The sequence below is a fragment of the Elephantulus edwardii genome, unplaced genomic scaffold (assembly GCF_000299155.1).
Source record: "Elephantulus edwardii isolate Elephantulus edwardi_28Jun2011 unplaced genomic scaffold, EleEdw1.0 scaffold00441, whole genome shotgun sequence".
NCBI lineage: Eukaryota > Metazoa > Chordata > Mammalia > Macroscelidea > Macroscelididae > Elephantulus > Elephantulus edwardii.
This window is the reverse complement of record NW_006400191.1, coordinates 178266-190326: the sequence shown is the minus strand read 5'-3', so window position 1 is coordinate 190326 and position 12061 is coordinate 178266. Positions and strand designations below refer to the sequence as shown.

Below are 12061 nucleotides of genomic sequence, written 5' to 3'. Positions count from 1 at the left end.
GGTTAAAGCTGTTTGCCTTCTTGTTCTGTTAGAAGATATTTTCCTGACATTTACTTCCCTCTGAACTGCAAAGTGTTTTCCCAGGTGGGTCCAGTGGGGATGGCTGATTGAACCCAGAGGCTCCATCCTCCTTTGCTTCCTTAGCTGTCAGTTGTATTTCTCTTTTGTCACTGGCACTGGGTTCAGGGTCAGGTCTGGAGTAAAACTCAGTGTTAAGGTTACCTATAGGAAAAGGAGCAAACCTAGAGAGAACAAACTTGTGAGTTATAAACAGAAGGGCTTTGCGGGTGTTACTTTAAGGTTTACTGGGGGGGGTGAGGTTAGCGGAACGTAGCCTAGGTAAAATTCTCTGAATATCCTAGGCATTTTTTTCTACTCAGGGGTCAGATGGCACAACCTGGGAACTGAGGAGCTCACCCTGAGGGCTGTGACAGCTCACCCCAAGCTGAGGGTCGAAGACAGTGTGCCCCGAGCCGGGCATTGAAGTTAGTGCACCCAGAGCCAGGGGCTGTGACGGCTCACCCCGAGCTGGGGGCCTAGACTTGTCCCAAGCCGGGGGCCGAAGATGGTGCCCCCTGGGCTAGGGGCCATGATGGCTCGCCCCAGGCTGGGGGCCGAGACTAGCCCTGAGCCAGGGTCTGAAGACAGCGTGCCCCGAGCAGGGCAACACCCCCAGGGGCTGACTGGCACACTCCCCCACCAATTGCCCCCATCTCAGGCTGGACCCCTTGCCTGACCGAAGACTATGTGGCCAGAGACAGCGTCCCAAATTCCAGTACCGCTACTCTTACCCCCCATAATTGGTCATACTGTAATTTGAAGTAGGTGTCACTGCCCTCCCCCTTTATAAATGGCAAAGGGAACCAGAGAGTTGTGAACAGACTCCCCCAAGGTCTAAACAGTTTTTGGCAGAAACATTCACCAGATCAAAATATGTGGTGCATTTAGGATGTCGGTCCTCTTGGACATGCTGCCACTGTTAAGTGTCCTCAAGTAGACAACTCACAGTGACTTTCATCAATCCATTGTATCTGTGATCTTCTTCTTTGGCCTGTCCAAGGAAAGCCCAACCTGCAGGTGGCTGTGTCTCCTGCCGCCACCATCTTGGCTCCAAGAATTCTCCCCAGAGCAAGACCACTTTGCAGCAGTGTGGCGGTTCCACTGCACCCATCTCGGGGAGGCCCGGTGCCCACCATCCATCCTGGGTGAGGGAATTCCTAGGTTCCGGCAGTGAGTGCCCCATGGAGGTGTGGCGGTGGTGCGGGCTCAGCAGCAGAGGGGTGGGAGCCATGGGACTCACCCATTCCTCCCTGGGAATCCTTGAATTCCTGTTGTTGAGCATCGATCCTTACTGAAGACCAGTCATCAACTGTTTAACTGTTCAATTATCAATAAACAGAGGTCTGTAGAAGGCCATAGTAGCTCTCCTCCAAGTGGTCCGCTGCTCCCACAGCTCACCACATTGTCTCCGCCTCTGCCGCAATCTTAGATCCAAATTTCTTAACAGTGATACTGAAAAATATTTTTTCATCCGACAAACTGCCCCAAAACCCCATTCCAAGGCTTTTCCTTCCAGTATACAAGCCATAAATATATTTTAAATAAATCTTCAAAAAAGTAAAGGGACAGAAGGGAAGCCTCCTGACAATTGCTTCAAATGCAGTTCTCACAAATACCTAGTTCAGTAGTGCTCCAAGGGTATCTTTGTAGCAGAAGAGTAATCAGACTGATGGGGACTCTGGCTCCCTCAGGGACACAGCAAGCAATCAACACAGCACCACCATACACATAGAAAAGCCTTGAGTATGCATGGAAGAAGCTGGTAAGATAATTCACTTTCTTCTCAACATTAAGACAAGAGTCTTAAAATCTTTTTTCCCCCACATCAACTTACTATTGTAAGCATTAAAAACAAAAACACCAGGGCCTCTCATGTGACCTGCACCTCTCACGTGACCTGCTCATTGGGGGATCTTACTTTCACTCTCCTTCAAGACACCAAATCTTGTGTGGCATAAGCAACCCAAGAGTATATCCCAGTCAACACTTCCCCTGCATCTGCTAAAGGCTGTGACCCAGTCCACATGCACTCATACCCTAGCCAGCAACAGAACCACTGCCTGCTAAGTTGAGGGGCTGCAGTTTTAAATTGCTATCCTACCCAGAGCACTAGACCACTGCCGCACTGCCTGGAGACTACAGAGCTGCAGCCCCTGCTGTCCAGTGCAAGGAGCACCAGTATCACAGGTACTTTGGGTGAAGCACTGCTGTCTTTAAGCTCAGGCAGGAAGGGGCTGGGCCAGGTCAAGCCAGGCAGAAATGCAGTTTCTGGAAGGGAACAGACTTTGTGTTTTGCCATTCAGGTACTTGGAGGGAAACACTACTATCTAGCTACACTGCATAAGATCCCTTAAACTCAAGTGGAAGGGGCCAAGCCAAGTAGAGCTGGGCCAGACATGGTTTCTGGAAGAGAACAGACATCTTGTTTTCCGTCAAGTGCTTTGGGAGAAACACTGCTATCTAACTACACTATGTGGGAACCCTAAAGATCAAGGGAAGGAGTCGATCCAGGATGAGACACAGTTTCTGGAAAGGAACAGACTTCCCGTTTTGTCATTCAGATACTTTAGGTGAAACACTGCTGCCTAGCTATATATACTATGTGGGACTCCTTAAGCTCAAGTGGAAAGGACTGGGACAGGTTGAGCTGGACAGAGACAGTTTCTAGAAGGGACCAGACTTCCTTTTTTGCCAATCAGGTACTTTGGATAAAACACTCATATATAGCTACACTATGTAGGAACTCTAAAGCACAAGGGGAAGGGGCTAGGCTGGGTTGAGCCAGGATAAGACGCAGGTTCTGGAAAGGAACAGACTTTTTGTTTTTCATCAGGTGGTTTGGGTGAAACACTGCTGTCTAGCTACAGTACATGGGACTCCTTAGCTAAAAAGTGGCACGGGACTGACCAGGTCATACTGGGCCAAGATGTGCTTTCTGGAAGGGAACAGACTTCCTGTTTTGCCACTCGGTACATTGGGTGAAACACTGCAGTCTAAGTACACTACATGGACCCCTTAACTCAAGCAGACAGGCTCAAGCCAGGCCAAGATGCAGATTCTGGAGGGAACAGACTTCCTGATTTGCCATTCAGGTACTTTTTTGGGGTGAAACATTGCTGCTTAGATACATGACATGGGACCCCTTAAGCTCAAGCTGAAGGGGTTGGGCAAGGTCAAGCCAGGCGAGATGTGGTTTGTGGAAGGAAGCAGATTTCCTGTTTTGACATTTAGGTTCTTTGGGTGAAACACTGCTGTCTAGCTATACTTTGTGGGAGCCCTTAAGCACAAATAAAAGGGACTGGGCTGGGTCAAGCCAAGCCAAGATAATTTCTGGACTGGAACAGACCTGCTGTTTTGTCATTCAGGTAATGGAGCCCCCTAAGCCAAAGGTCAAGGGGCTGGGCTAGGCCAAGATATGTTTTTCTGGAATGGAAAATACTGCCTGTTTTGCCATTCAGGTACTTTGTGTGAAAAACTGCTATCTAGCTACACAATGTAGGACCTCGTAAGATCAAGCAGAAGGAGCTGAGCCAAGTCGAGCTAGGCCAAGCCACTTTTTCTGAAGGATACAAACTTCAGCTCAATTTCCTTGGGTTATATTCCTAGTAATGGAATAACTGGGCCATATGGAGTTTCTATGTTTAACTTTTTGAGGAAATGCCAAACTGTCTTCCAGAGTGACTGTATCCTTTTACAATCCCACCAACAGTGTAGCAGAGTTCCCACCTCTCCACATCCTCTATTGCTTGCTGCCCTGCTAAAGTTTGCTATTGTTACTGGAATGAGCTGGTAACTCATTGGGGTTCTGATTTGCATCTCTCTTATTGCCAGTGATTTGAGAGACGCTGGAGAGCATTATGCTGAGTAAACTAGTGCAGTCTCATAAAGACAAATACTGCATAAGATGATTATTGTAAACATAGAAGGATAACTAGTAAAACATGTACAGGAACTAAAATATGGTGCGGGGAGTTAAAAGGTGAGGATAGGTAGGGGTGAAACCACAGGGCTTCACAGTTTGGTGGGTGGAGGGAGAGGGGAAAGCAAATGTGAAGTATCTAGGTGAAAAGACAGGGTAATGATGGGCAAGGTCCAATGGTGATAGATTTTATAAAAGATAATGTATGAGAATGATTGTTGTTGATGTTATTGTGTACTGTAGAGTCAGAACCAACCCATAGCTGACCCTCTAGCAGGTTTTCTGAGGCAGTCAATCGCACGGGAGGAGATTGTCCATCCTCCACCTGTAGAGCCTCAAACCACGTGTCTTCAGGATTGCAGTACAGCTTCTTGACACTAAGACACCCTGTGTGGATGACAATAAACTGTGGCTAACTCTGAGAAGAATGGGAATCCCAGAACACTTGACTGTGCTTATGCAAAACCCATACTTGGACCAAGAGGCAATCATCAGAACATAGCAAGGAAACACTGCATGGTTTAAAATCAGGAAGAGTGTATGCCAGGAATATGTCCTATGTCCATACCTTTTCAACCTATATGTAAAACAGATTGGTGGAAGTCTCATCAATAACCTGCATTATGCAGATAACACCACCTTGCTTGCTGAAACTGAGGAAGACCTGAAGTACTTACTGTAGAGGGGCAAGGGCCACTCTATGGATTGAAGCTCAACACCGAGAAAACAAAAATTTTCACCACTGGGCCGATTAGTAGCATCATGATGGACAGTGAAGAGACTGATATTGTTAACAGCTCTAGTTTGATTGACTCCACAATGAACATTCTCAGTACCAGCATCCAGAAAAGCAAAAGATGAATTCCTTTGAGAAAGTCTACTGTCAGGGACATCTCCAGAGTACTGAAGAGCAACAATGTCGTTCTGGAGACTAAGGTGCGTCTGATCCAGATCATGATTTTTTCAATTGCTTGCTATTTATCAGAAAGCTAGACAATGACTAGAGATGATATAAGGAGAATTGATGCTTTTGAGCTGTGGTGTTGGAGAAGAGTATTGAATATACCATGGACTACTAGGAAAACAAACAGGTTCGTCCTAGAGAGGATCAGACCTGGCTGTTCCTTGGAAGCAAGGATTTTGAAGCTCCATCTGACATACTTTGGGCATGTTTCAAGGAGGGACCAGTACTTGGAGAGGGATGTCAGGCTTGGGAGGGTGGAGGGACAGCACAAGAGAAGAAGACCCTCTATGAAGTGACTCAGTGACTGGAGTAATGGGGGTAGGTGTGTCAGAGACAGTAAGGCTGGCTCAGTATAGAGCAGGGTTCAGAGCTGTTGTACATAGGGTCGCTGTGAATCATGAGCAACTTGATGGCACATAGCAGCAATGAGAATTATTGTATGAAATAATGTGAATGAAGAAAAGTGTGATACACAATGTATATAAACTTTGTAAGCAAACCAATTTTTAAAAAAATACTCTAAAATAGAATGTATATGAATGTACAAAACACAATGTAAATAAAAGATTGTATATGAATGAAACAATGTATAGGAACCATATGAAAACCAACCAAAACTAAAAAAAAAGAGACTTGTACAATGTCAAGAAAGAAGATACTAATGATGGAAGAAACCATAGGAGTCATTGAGAGAACAAATACCATAAAGACAGCAATCCAGAAAAAATATACTAGTGAGGAGCAGCTTTAACAACTATAGAAGAAAATATAAAAGATGGAAGAAAGAATTGGTATGATAAAGTGGCACAAAAACTTAAAATAACATATCAAGACAAAAGAGGATACAGCCAACACAGTATTGGAAATAACAGAAAAGCATGAAAATGCAGCACAGACTATTAAGACAAAAATGGCAGAAGTGGCCCACGTACACCAACCTCAACCATCTCATAGATTCTGCCTCCTTGCAGTTTGATGGAGCCCTAAATGAGGACCTGACGGAGTTCCAGACCAATCTGGTCCCATACCCTTGCATCCACTTCCCCCTAGCCACCTATGCCCCTGTCATCTCTGCTGAGAAGGCGTACCACGAGCAGCTGTCAGTGGCCAAGATCACCAATGCCTGCTTCGAGCCGGCCAACCAAATGGTCAAGTGTGACCCTCGCCACGGCAAGTACATGGCCTGCTGCATGCTGTACCGAGGAGATCTGGTCCCCAAAGATGTCAACGCTGCCATCGCTACCATCAAGACCAAGCGCACCATCCAGTTTGTAGACTGGTGTCCGACTGGATTTAAGGTGGGTATTAACTACCAGCTGCCCACAGTGGTCCCTGGGGGTGACCTGGCCAAGGTGCAGTGGGCTGTGTGCATGCTGAGCAACATCACAGCTATTGCTGAGGCCTGGGCACGCCTGGACCACAAGTTCAACCTCATGTATGCCAAGCGTGCCTTTGTGCACTGGTATGTGGGCGAAGGCGTGGAGGAAGGGGAGTTCTCCGAGGCCCGGGAGGAGCTGGCAGCTCTGGAGAAAGATTATGAAGAGGTGGGTGTCAACTCTGTGGAAGCAGAGGCTGAGGAAGGGGAGGAGTACTAGATGGAGTGCACCAGGCAGGTCTGTCCTCACCTCTGTCAGGCCACCTTGCCTCCCAGTGTGGCTGTGGCCAAGTTGTAAGTTCTCATGATTAAAAGGTCTATGTTAAAAAAAAATGGCAGAAGTGTCCAACATGCTGTGGGACATGAAAAATAGAACTGAATAGATGGAACAGAGAGTCATTGAACTGGAAGACAAGAGCCTCATGGGAAACATACTAGAAGAAAAATCAGAGATGAGATGTGGAAATGAAGAAAACAGTAGAACCATGTTTGATGACATCAAAAGGAAGAACATTGTATGATTGGAATTCCAAACATGGGAGTGACAGGAAAATTGAAGAAGTACTTGAAGAAAATTTCCCAGGTGTTTTGAAGAATGGGGAAATGCACATTCAAGAAACACAATGAAGACCAGATAGATTAGACCCAAAAAGAAAAACACCAAGACAGTGAAATTCTCTAAAGTAAAAGATAAAGATAGAATACTAAAATCAGTGTGAGAAAAACAAAGAGTCTCCCACAAAAGGGAAAAAATTAGAATATGTTCCAATTTCAGAGCAGAAACTATGTGAGCTAGAAGACAATGGGATGGCATATACAGAAAATAAACAATTGCCAAACAAGTATCCTATACCCACCCAGCCAAGCTCTTCATCAAATATAAAGGAGAAATTAGATCCTTTGCAGAAAAGAAGAAACTTCAGAAATTTGTGAAATCAAGACTAAAACTCAAATAATTTTTTAACATTTTTATTCTGATTTACATACAAAGTTCATAGAGTTTGTATATGTTTTTCACACCGGATCTTTCCCCTTGCCTTTTCTCACCCCTCCCTCCATCCACCAAATTGTGTGACCCTATTATTAAGCCCCTCCCCCCCGGATTCTATACTCATTCTACAATAATGGTCTTATACAGTATTTGTGCTTATGAGACTGTGTTGTTCTCCAGTCCCTTCCATGTTAGGTAGTAATTTACAAAATCAATACTCCTGCATGGTGCATAGTATTCCATTGTGTGAATGTACCATATTTTCTCAATCCATTCTATTGTGGTTAGGCATTTGGGCTGTTTCCATGTTGTTGCTATGGTGAATAATGCTATGAACATTGGTTTACAAGTCTCTGTGAATAGCTGGGTCATATGGAAGTTCTATGTTCAGCTTTTTGAAGAAACACCAAACTTCCTTCCATAGTGGTTGTACCATTTTACAATCCCACCAACAATGTATAAGAGTTTCTGTCTTGCTACATTCTCTCCAATATTTATTACTTGCTACTCTGCTAAACTTTGCCACTGCTACTGGGGTAAGATGGTATCTCATTGTGGTTTTGATTTGCACCTCTCTTATTGCCAATGATTTAGGGCATTTCTTCATGTGTCTGTTGGCCATCTGAATGTCCTCCTCTGTGAAAAGTCTTTTCATGTCTTTTGCCCATTTTTTTTCTTTTATTATTTTTGTGTGAGTGTACCGTCAAATCAGATCTGACTGGTACAGGAGGAGATTGTTCCTCCTTCCCCGGCAGAGCATCTGGTGGATTCGAACTGTGCGCCTCTAGGATTGTAGTTGCAGCTCCTTGCCACTAGGCCACCAGAGCTCCCCTCTTTTGCCCATTTTGTGATAGGGTTATTAGTCTTTTTCTTCTGGAGATCCTGTGGGATTCTGTAAACTTTTGTGATGAGACACTTATCTAAGGTGGTATTGCCAAATGTTTGTTCCCAGTCAGTTCATTTTCTTTGTTGGAAAAAAGTTTTTGATGAGCATAGAGATTTAATCTTTAGAAGGTCCCATTCAGACCAGTAGAGAGGCAACAGCCAGAGCAGCCGCCTGCCTATGCCCTCTCCCGCCCGCCCTCCACCCGTCCTGGGGTCTTTTTCCCCCTTCTCCACCGCCCCCTTCCTCCTCTGTCCGCCCGCGGGGCCCCTCTCGCCTTCCCGCCAGCCCCTATTGTTCCGCCCCCAGCCTCCCGCCCTTCCCCTTCCCGCCCGCTCCCCCTTTCCCCCTCAGTCGCCTCGCGCCCACAATTTTGTCTTTCACCCTCACCTGTGACCAAAGACTTGACCACTCAAAGTCCAGCTCACAGAACACAGCTCGACGTGGACACTGGCGTGATTGAAGGTGGATTAAATGTCACTCTCACCATCCAGCTACTTATGCATGGAAAGGAAGTTGGCAGTATCATCGGAAAGAAAGGAGAATCGTTAAGAAGATGCGTGAAGAGAGTGGTGCACGTATCAACATCTCAGAAGGGAATTGTCCTGAGAGAATTATCACTTTGGCTGGACCTACTAATGCAATCTTTAAAGCCTTTGCTATGATCATTGACAAACTGAAAGAGGATATCAGCAGCTCTATGACCAATAGCACAGCTGCCAGTAGACCCCCAGTAACCCTGAAGCTGGTGGTTCCTGCTAGTCAGTGTGGCTCTCTCATTGGAAAAGGTGGTTGCAAGATCAAGGAAATACGAGAGAGTACAGGGGCTCAGGTCCAGGCGGCAGCGGATATGTTCCCCAACTCAACCGAGCGGACCATCACTATCGCTGGCATTCCGCAATCCATCATTGAGTGTGTCAAACAGATCTGCGTGGTCATGTTGGAGTTCCCCCCGAAGGGCGTGACCATCCCTTACCGGCCCAAGCCGTCCAGTTCTCCAGTCATCTTTGCAGGAGGTCAGGCCTATACCATTCAAGGACAGTATGCCATTCCACAGCCAGATTTGACCAAGCTGCATCAGTTGGCAATGCAACAGTCTCATTTTCCTATGACGCATGGCAACACCGGATTCAGTGGCATTGAATCCAGCTCTCCGGAGGTGAAAGGCTATTGGGCAGGTTTGGATGCATCTGCTCAGACTACTTCTCATGAACTCGCCATTCCAAATGATTTGATTGGCTGCATAATCGGGCGTCAAGGCGCCAAAATCAATGAGATCTGTCAGATGTCTGGGGCACAGATAAAAATTGCGAACCCAGTGGAAGGATCTACTGATAGGCAGGTTACCATCACTGGATCTGCTGCCTCAGTATCTAATCAATGTCAGGCTTTCCTCGGAGACGGGTGGCATAGGGAGCAGCTAGAACAATGCAGATTCATCCATAATCCCTTTCTGCTGTTCACCACCACCCGTGATCCATCTGTGTAGTTTCTGAACAGTCAGCTATTCCAGGTTTTAAATAGTTTGTAAATTTTCAGTTTCTACACTTTATCATCCACTCGTGATTTTTTCATTAAAGCGTTTTAATTCCTTTCTCTGTTCAGCTGTTGATGCTGAGATCCATATTTAGTTTTATAAGCTTCTACCTGTTTTGGTTGTTTTGTTTTTTGGTTTTTTTTTTGTCATGAAATTTTTTTCCTGTTTGTCATGGATATGTAAGAGTGGAATATTAATACATTTCAGTTTAGTTCTGTAATGTCAGGAATTTTTTTTTTAAAAAATTAAAAGATGGACTGGAGCTTTTCCTTTGTCAATAGAAGAAAAGAAAAAAAAAAAAAGAAGGTCCAATTCATCAATTTTATCCTCTTCAGATTGTGCTTGTCTCTATGAGATTTGTGATTTTCGGCTTTATTCTGAGGTCACTCATGTACCTTGAGCTGATTTTTGTGTATAGTGTGAGATGTGGATCCTGTTTCATCTTTCTGCAGGTAGCAGTCCAATTCTACCAGCACCATTTGTTGAGGACGTTGTCATTTCCCCATTTATAGCTTTGATTTCTTTGTCGAATATCAGTTGACTGTAGATAGATGGATCCATTTGTTGGTTCTCAATTCTATTCCACTGATCTATGTGCCTATCACTGTACCAGTATCATGCTGTTTTGGTTTTTATTGCTGTATAGTAGGTTTTGAGGGCAGGGAGGTTTTGAGGGCTGGGCCTCCCATTTTTGTTTTTCAGAAGTACTTGCTTATTTGGGGTCTCTTTCCTCTCCAAATAAACTTGACGATTTCTCTTTTGATGTCCTTGGAAAAATTAATTTGGTATCTGTATTGGGATTGTGTTGAACATGTAGATTGCTTTTAGTAGGATTTTCATTTTCACAAAATTGAGTCTTCTTATCCATGAACAGGGAACACTTTTCCATTTATGTAGTTCTCTTATTGTGTCTCGCAAAAATGTTCTGTAGTATTTTGTTTTGCGTTTGTCTTTGGTTTTTTGTATAGGTCTTTTGTGTCTCTACTTAGGTTCACTCTCAAGTATCTCAATTTGTGGTTGGCTATCATAAATTGTATTGCTTTCTGGTTCCGTCTCTTAGTTCTTTTTGTTACTATAGATTTTTGAATCTTGTATCCTGTAACTCTACTAAATTGATCTATAACTCTAACAATTTTTTGGTTGAGTCCTTGGGGTTTTCTGTGTACACTATCTTATAATCTGCATAGAGCGACAGTTTAACCATCTCTTTTCAGATCAGGATACCTTTTATTTCCTTCTCTTGTCATATTGCCCTAGCAAGCACTTCCAGTACAATATTGAATAGCAGAAGTGACAATGGACATCTTTGTCTGGTTCCTGTTTGCAAAGAAAATGCTTTTAGTCTTTCTCCATTGAGAATGATATTGGCTCTTGGTTTTGCATATATACTTTTCATTATGTTGAGGAAATGCCCTTCTATTCTAATTTTGCTGAATGTCTTAGTCAAGAAAGGGTGTTGAATTTTTGTCAAATGCCTTTTCTGCATCAATGGCTAGGATCATATAGTTCTTGTTATTTCTTTTGTTATTGCGGTGAATTATGTTGTTTTTCTTATGTTGAACCATCCTTGCATACCTCTTATGAATCCCACTTGGTCATGATGAATTTTTTTTAAGGTGCTTTTGGATTCTATTGGTTAAGATTTTGTTAATGACATTTGCATCTGTGTTCATGAGAATATTGGTCTGCAGATTTCTTTTTTTATAATGTCTTTGTCTGCTTTTAGTATTAGGGTTATGCTTGCTTCATAGAATGTCTCTGGGAGTGTTCCTTCTTTTTCTGAATTTTGAAATAGGTAGAATTGGTGATAAATCTCTGAATGTTTATTATAATTCAGCTTTAAAGACATTTGGTCCAGGTCATTTTTGTTGGGAAGTCTTTTTATGCCTGGCTCAATTTGTTCTTTTGTGATGGTTCTGTTCTATATATGACCCTGTCAATCTGGGTAGGGCATGGGTTTCAAGGAATTTATCCATTTCCTCTAAGTTTTCAAATTTGTCTGAGTATAGCTTTTCATAATATTCTGATACATTTAATTTCCTCTTGCTCTGTCATGATGTCACCTCTATAATTTCTGAATTGAGTTATTTGTGCCTTCTTTTTCCTTTTGTTAAGTTTGCCAATGGTTTGTCAATTTTATTGACCCTTTTGAAAAACCAGCTCCTGACCTTATTGATGGCTTCAATTTATTTTCTGTATTCTATCTCATTAATTCCAGCTCTTATTGTTATAGTTTCCCTTCTTCTAGCTGTTGTTGGGTTACATTGTTCTTCTTTTTCTTTTTCTTTTTTTTTCTTTTTTTTCTATATTTTATTAATTTTCATAAACATTT

The 12061-nt window shown here is 43.6% G+C and overlaps 1 protein-coding gene and 1 pseudogene across 1 annotated transcript; both read left to right on the top strand.

Moving 5' to 3' along the window:
• The first annotated feature begins 5821 nt into the window (after window positions 1-5821).
• LOC102847464 (tubulin alpha-3 chain-like) lies at window positions 5822-6538 on the top strand. The gene has a single exon (XM_006902717.1). The coding sequence runs from the start codon at window positions 5822-5824 to the stop codon at window positions 6536-6538; it is 717 nt and encodes a 238-aa protein (XP_006902779.1).
• Window positions 6539-8626: 2088 nt separating this feature from the next.
• On the top strand, window positions 8627-9616 carry LOC102873634 (annotated as a pseudogene).
• The last annotated feature ends 2445 nt before the right edge of the window (window positions 9617-12061 follow it).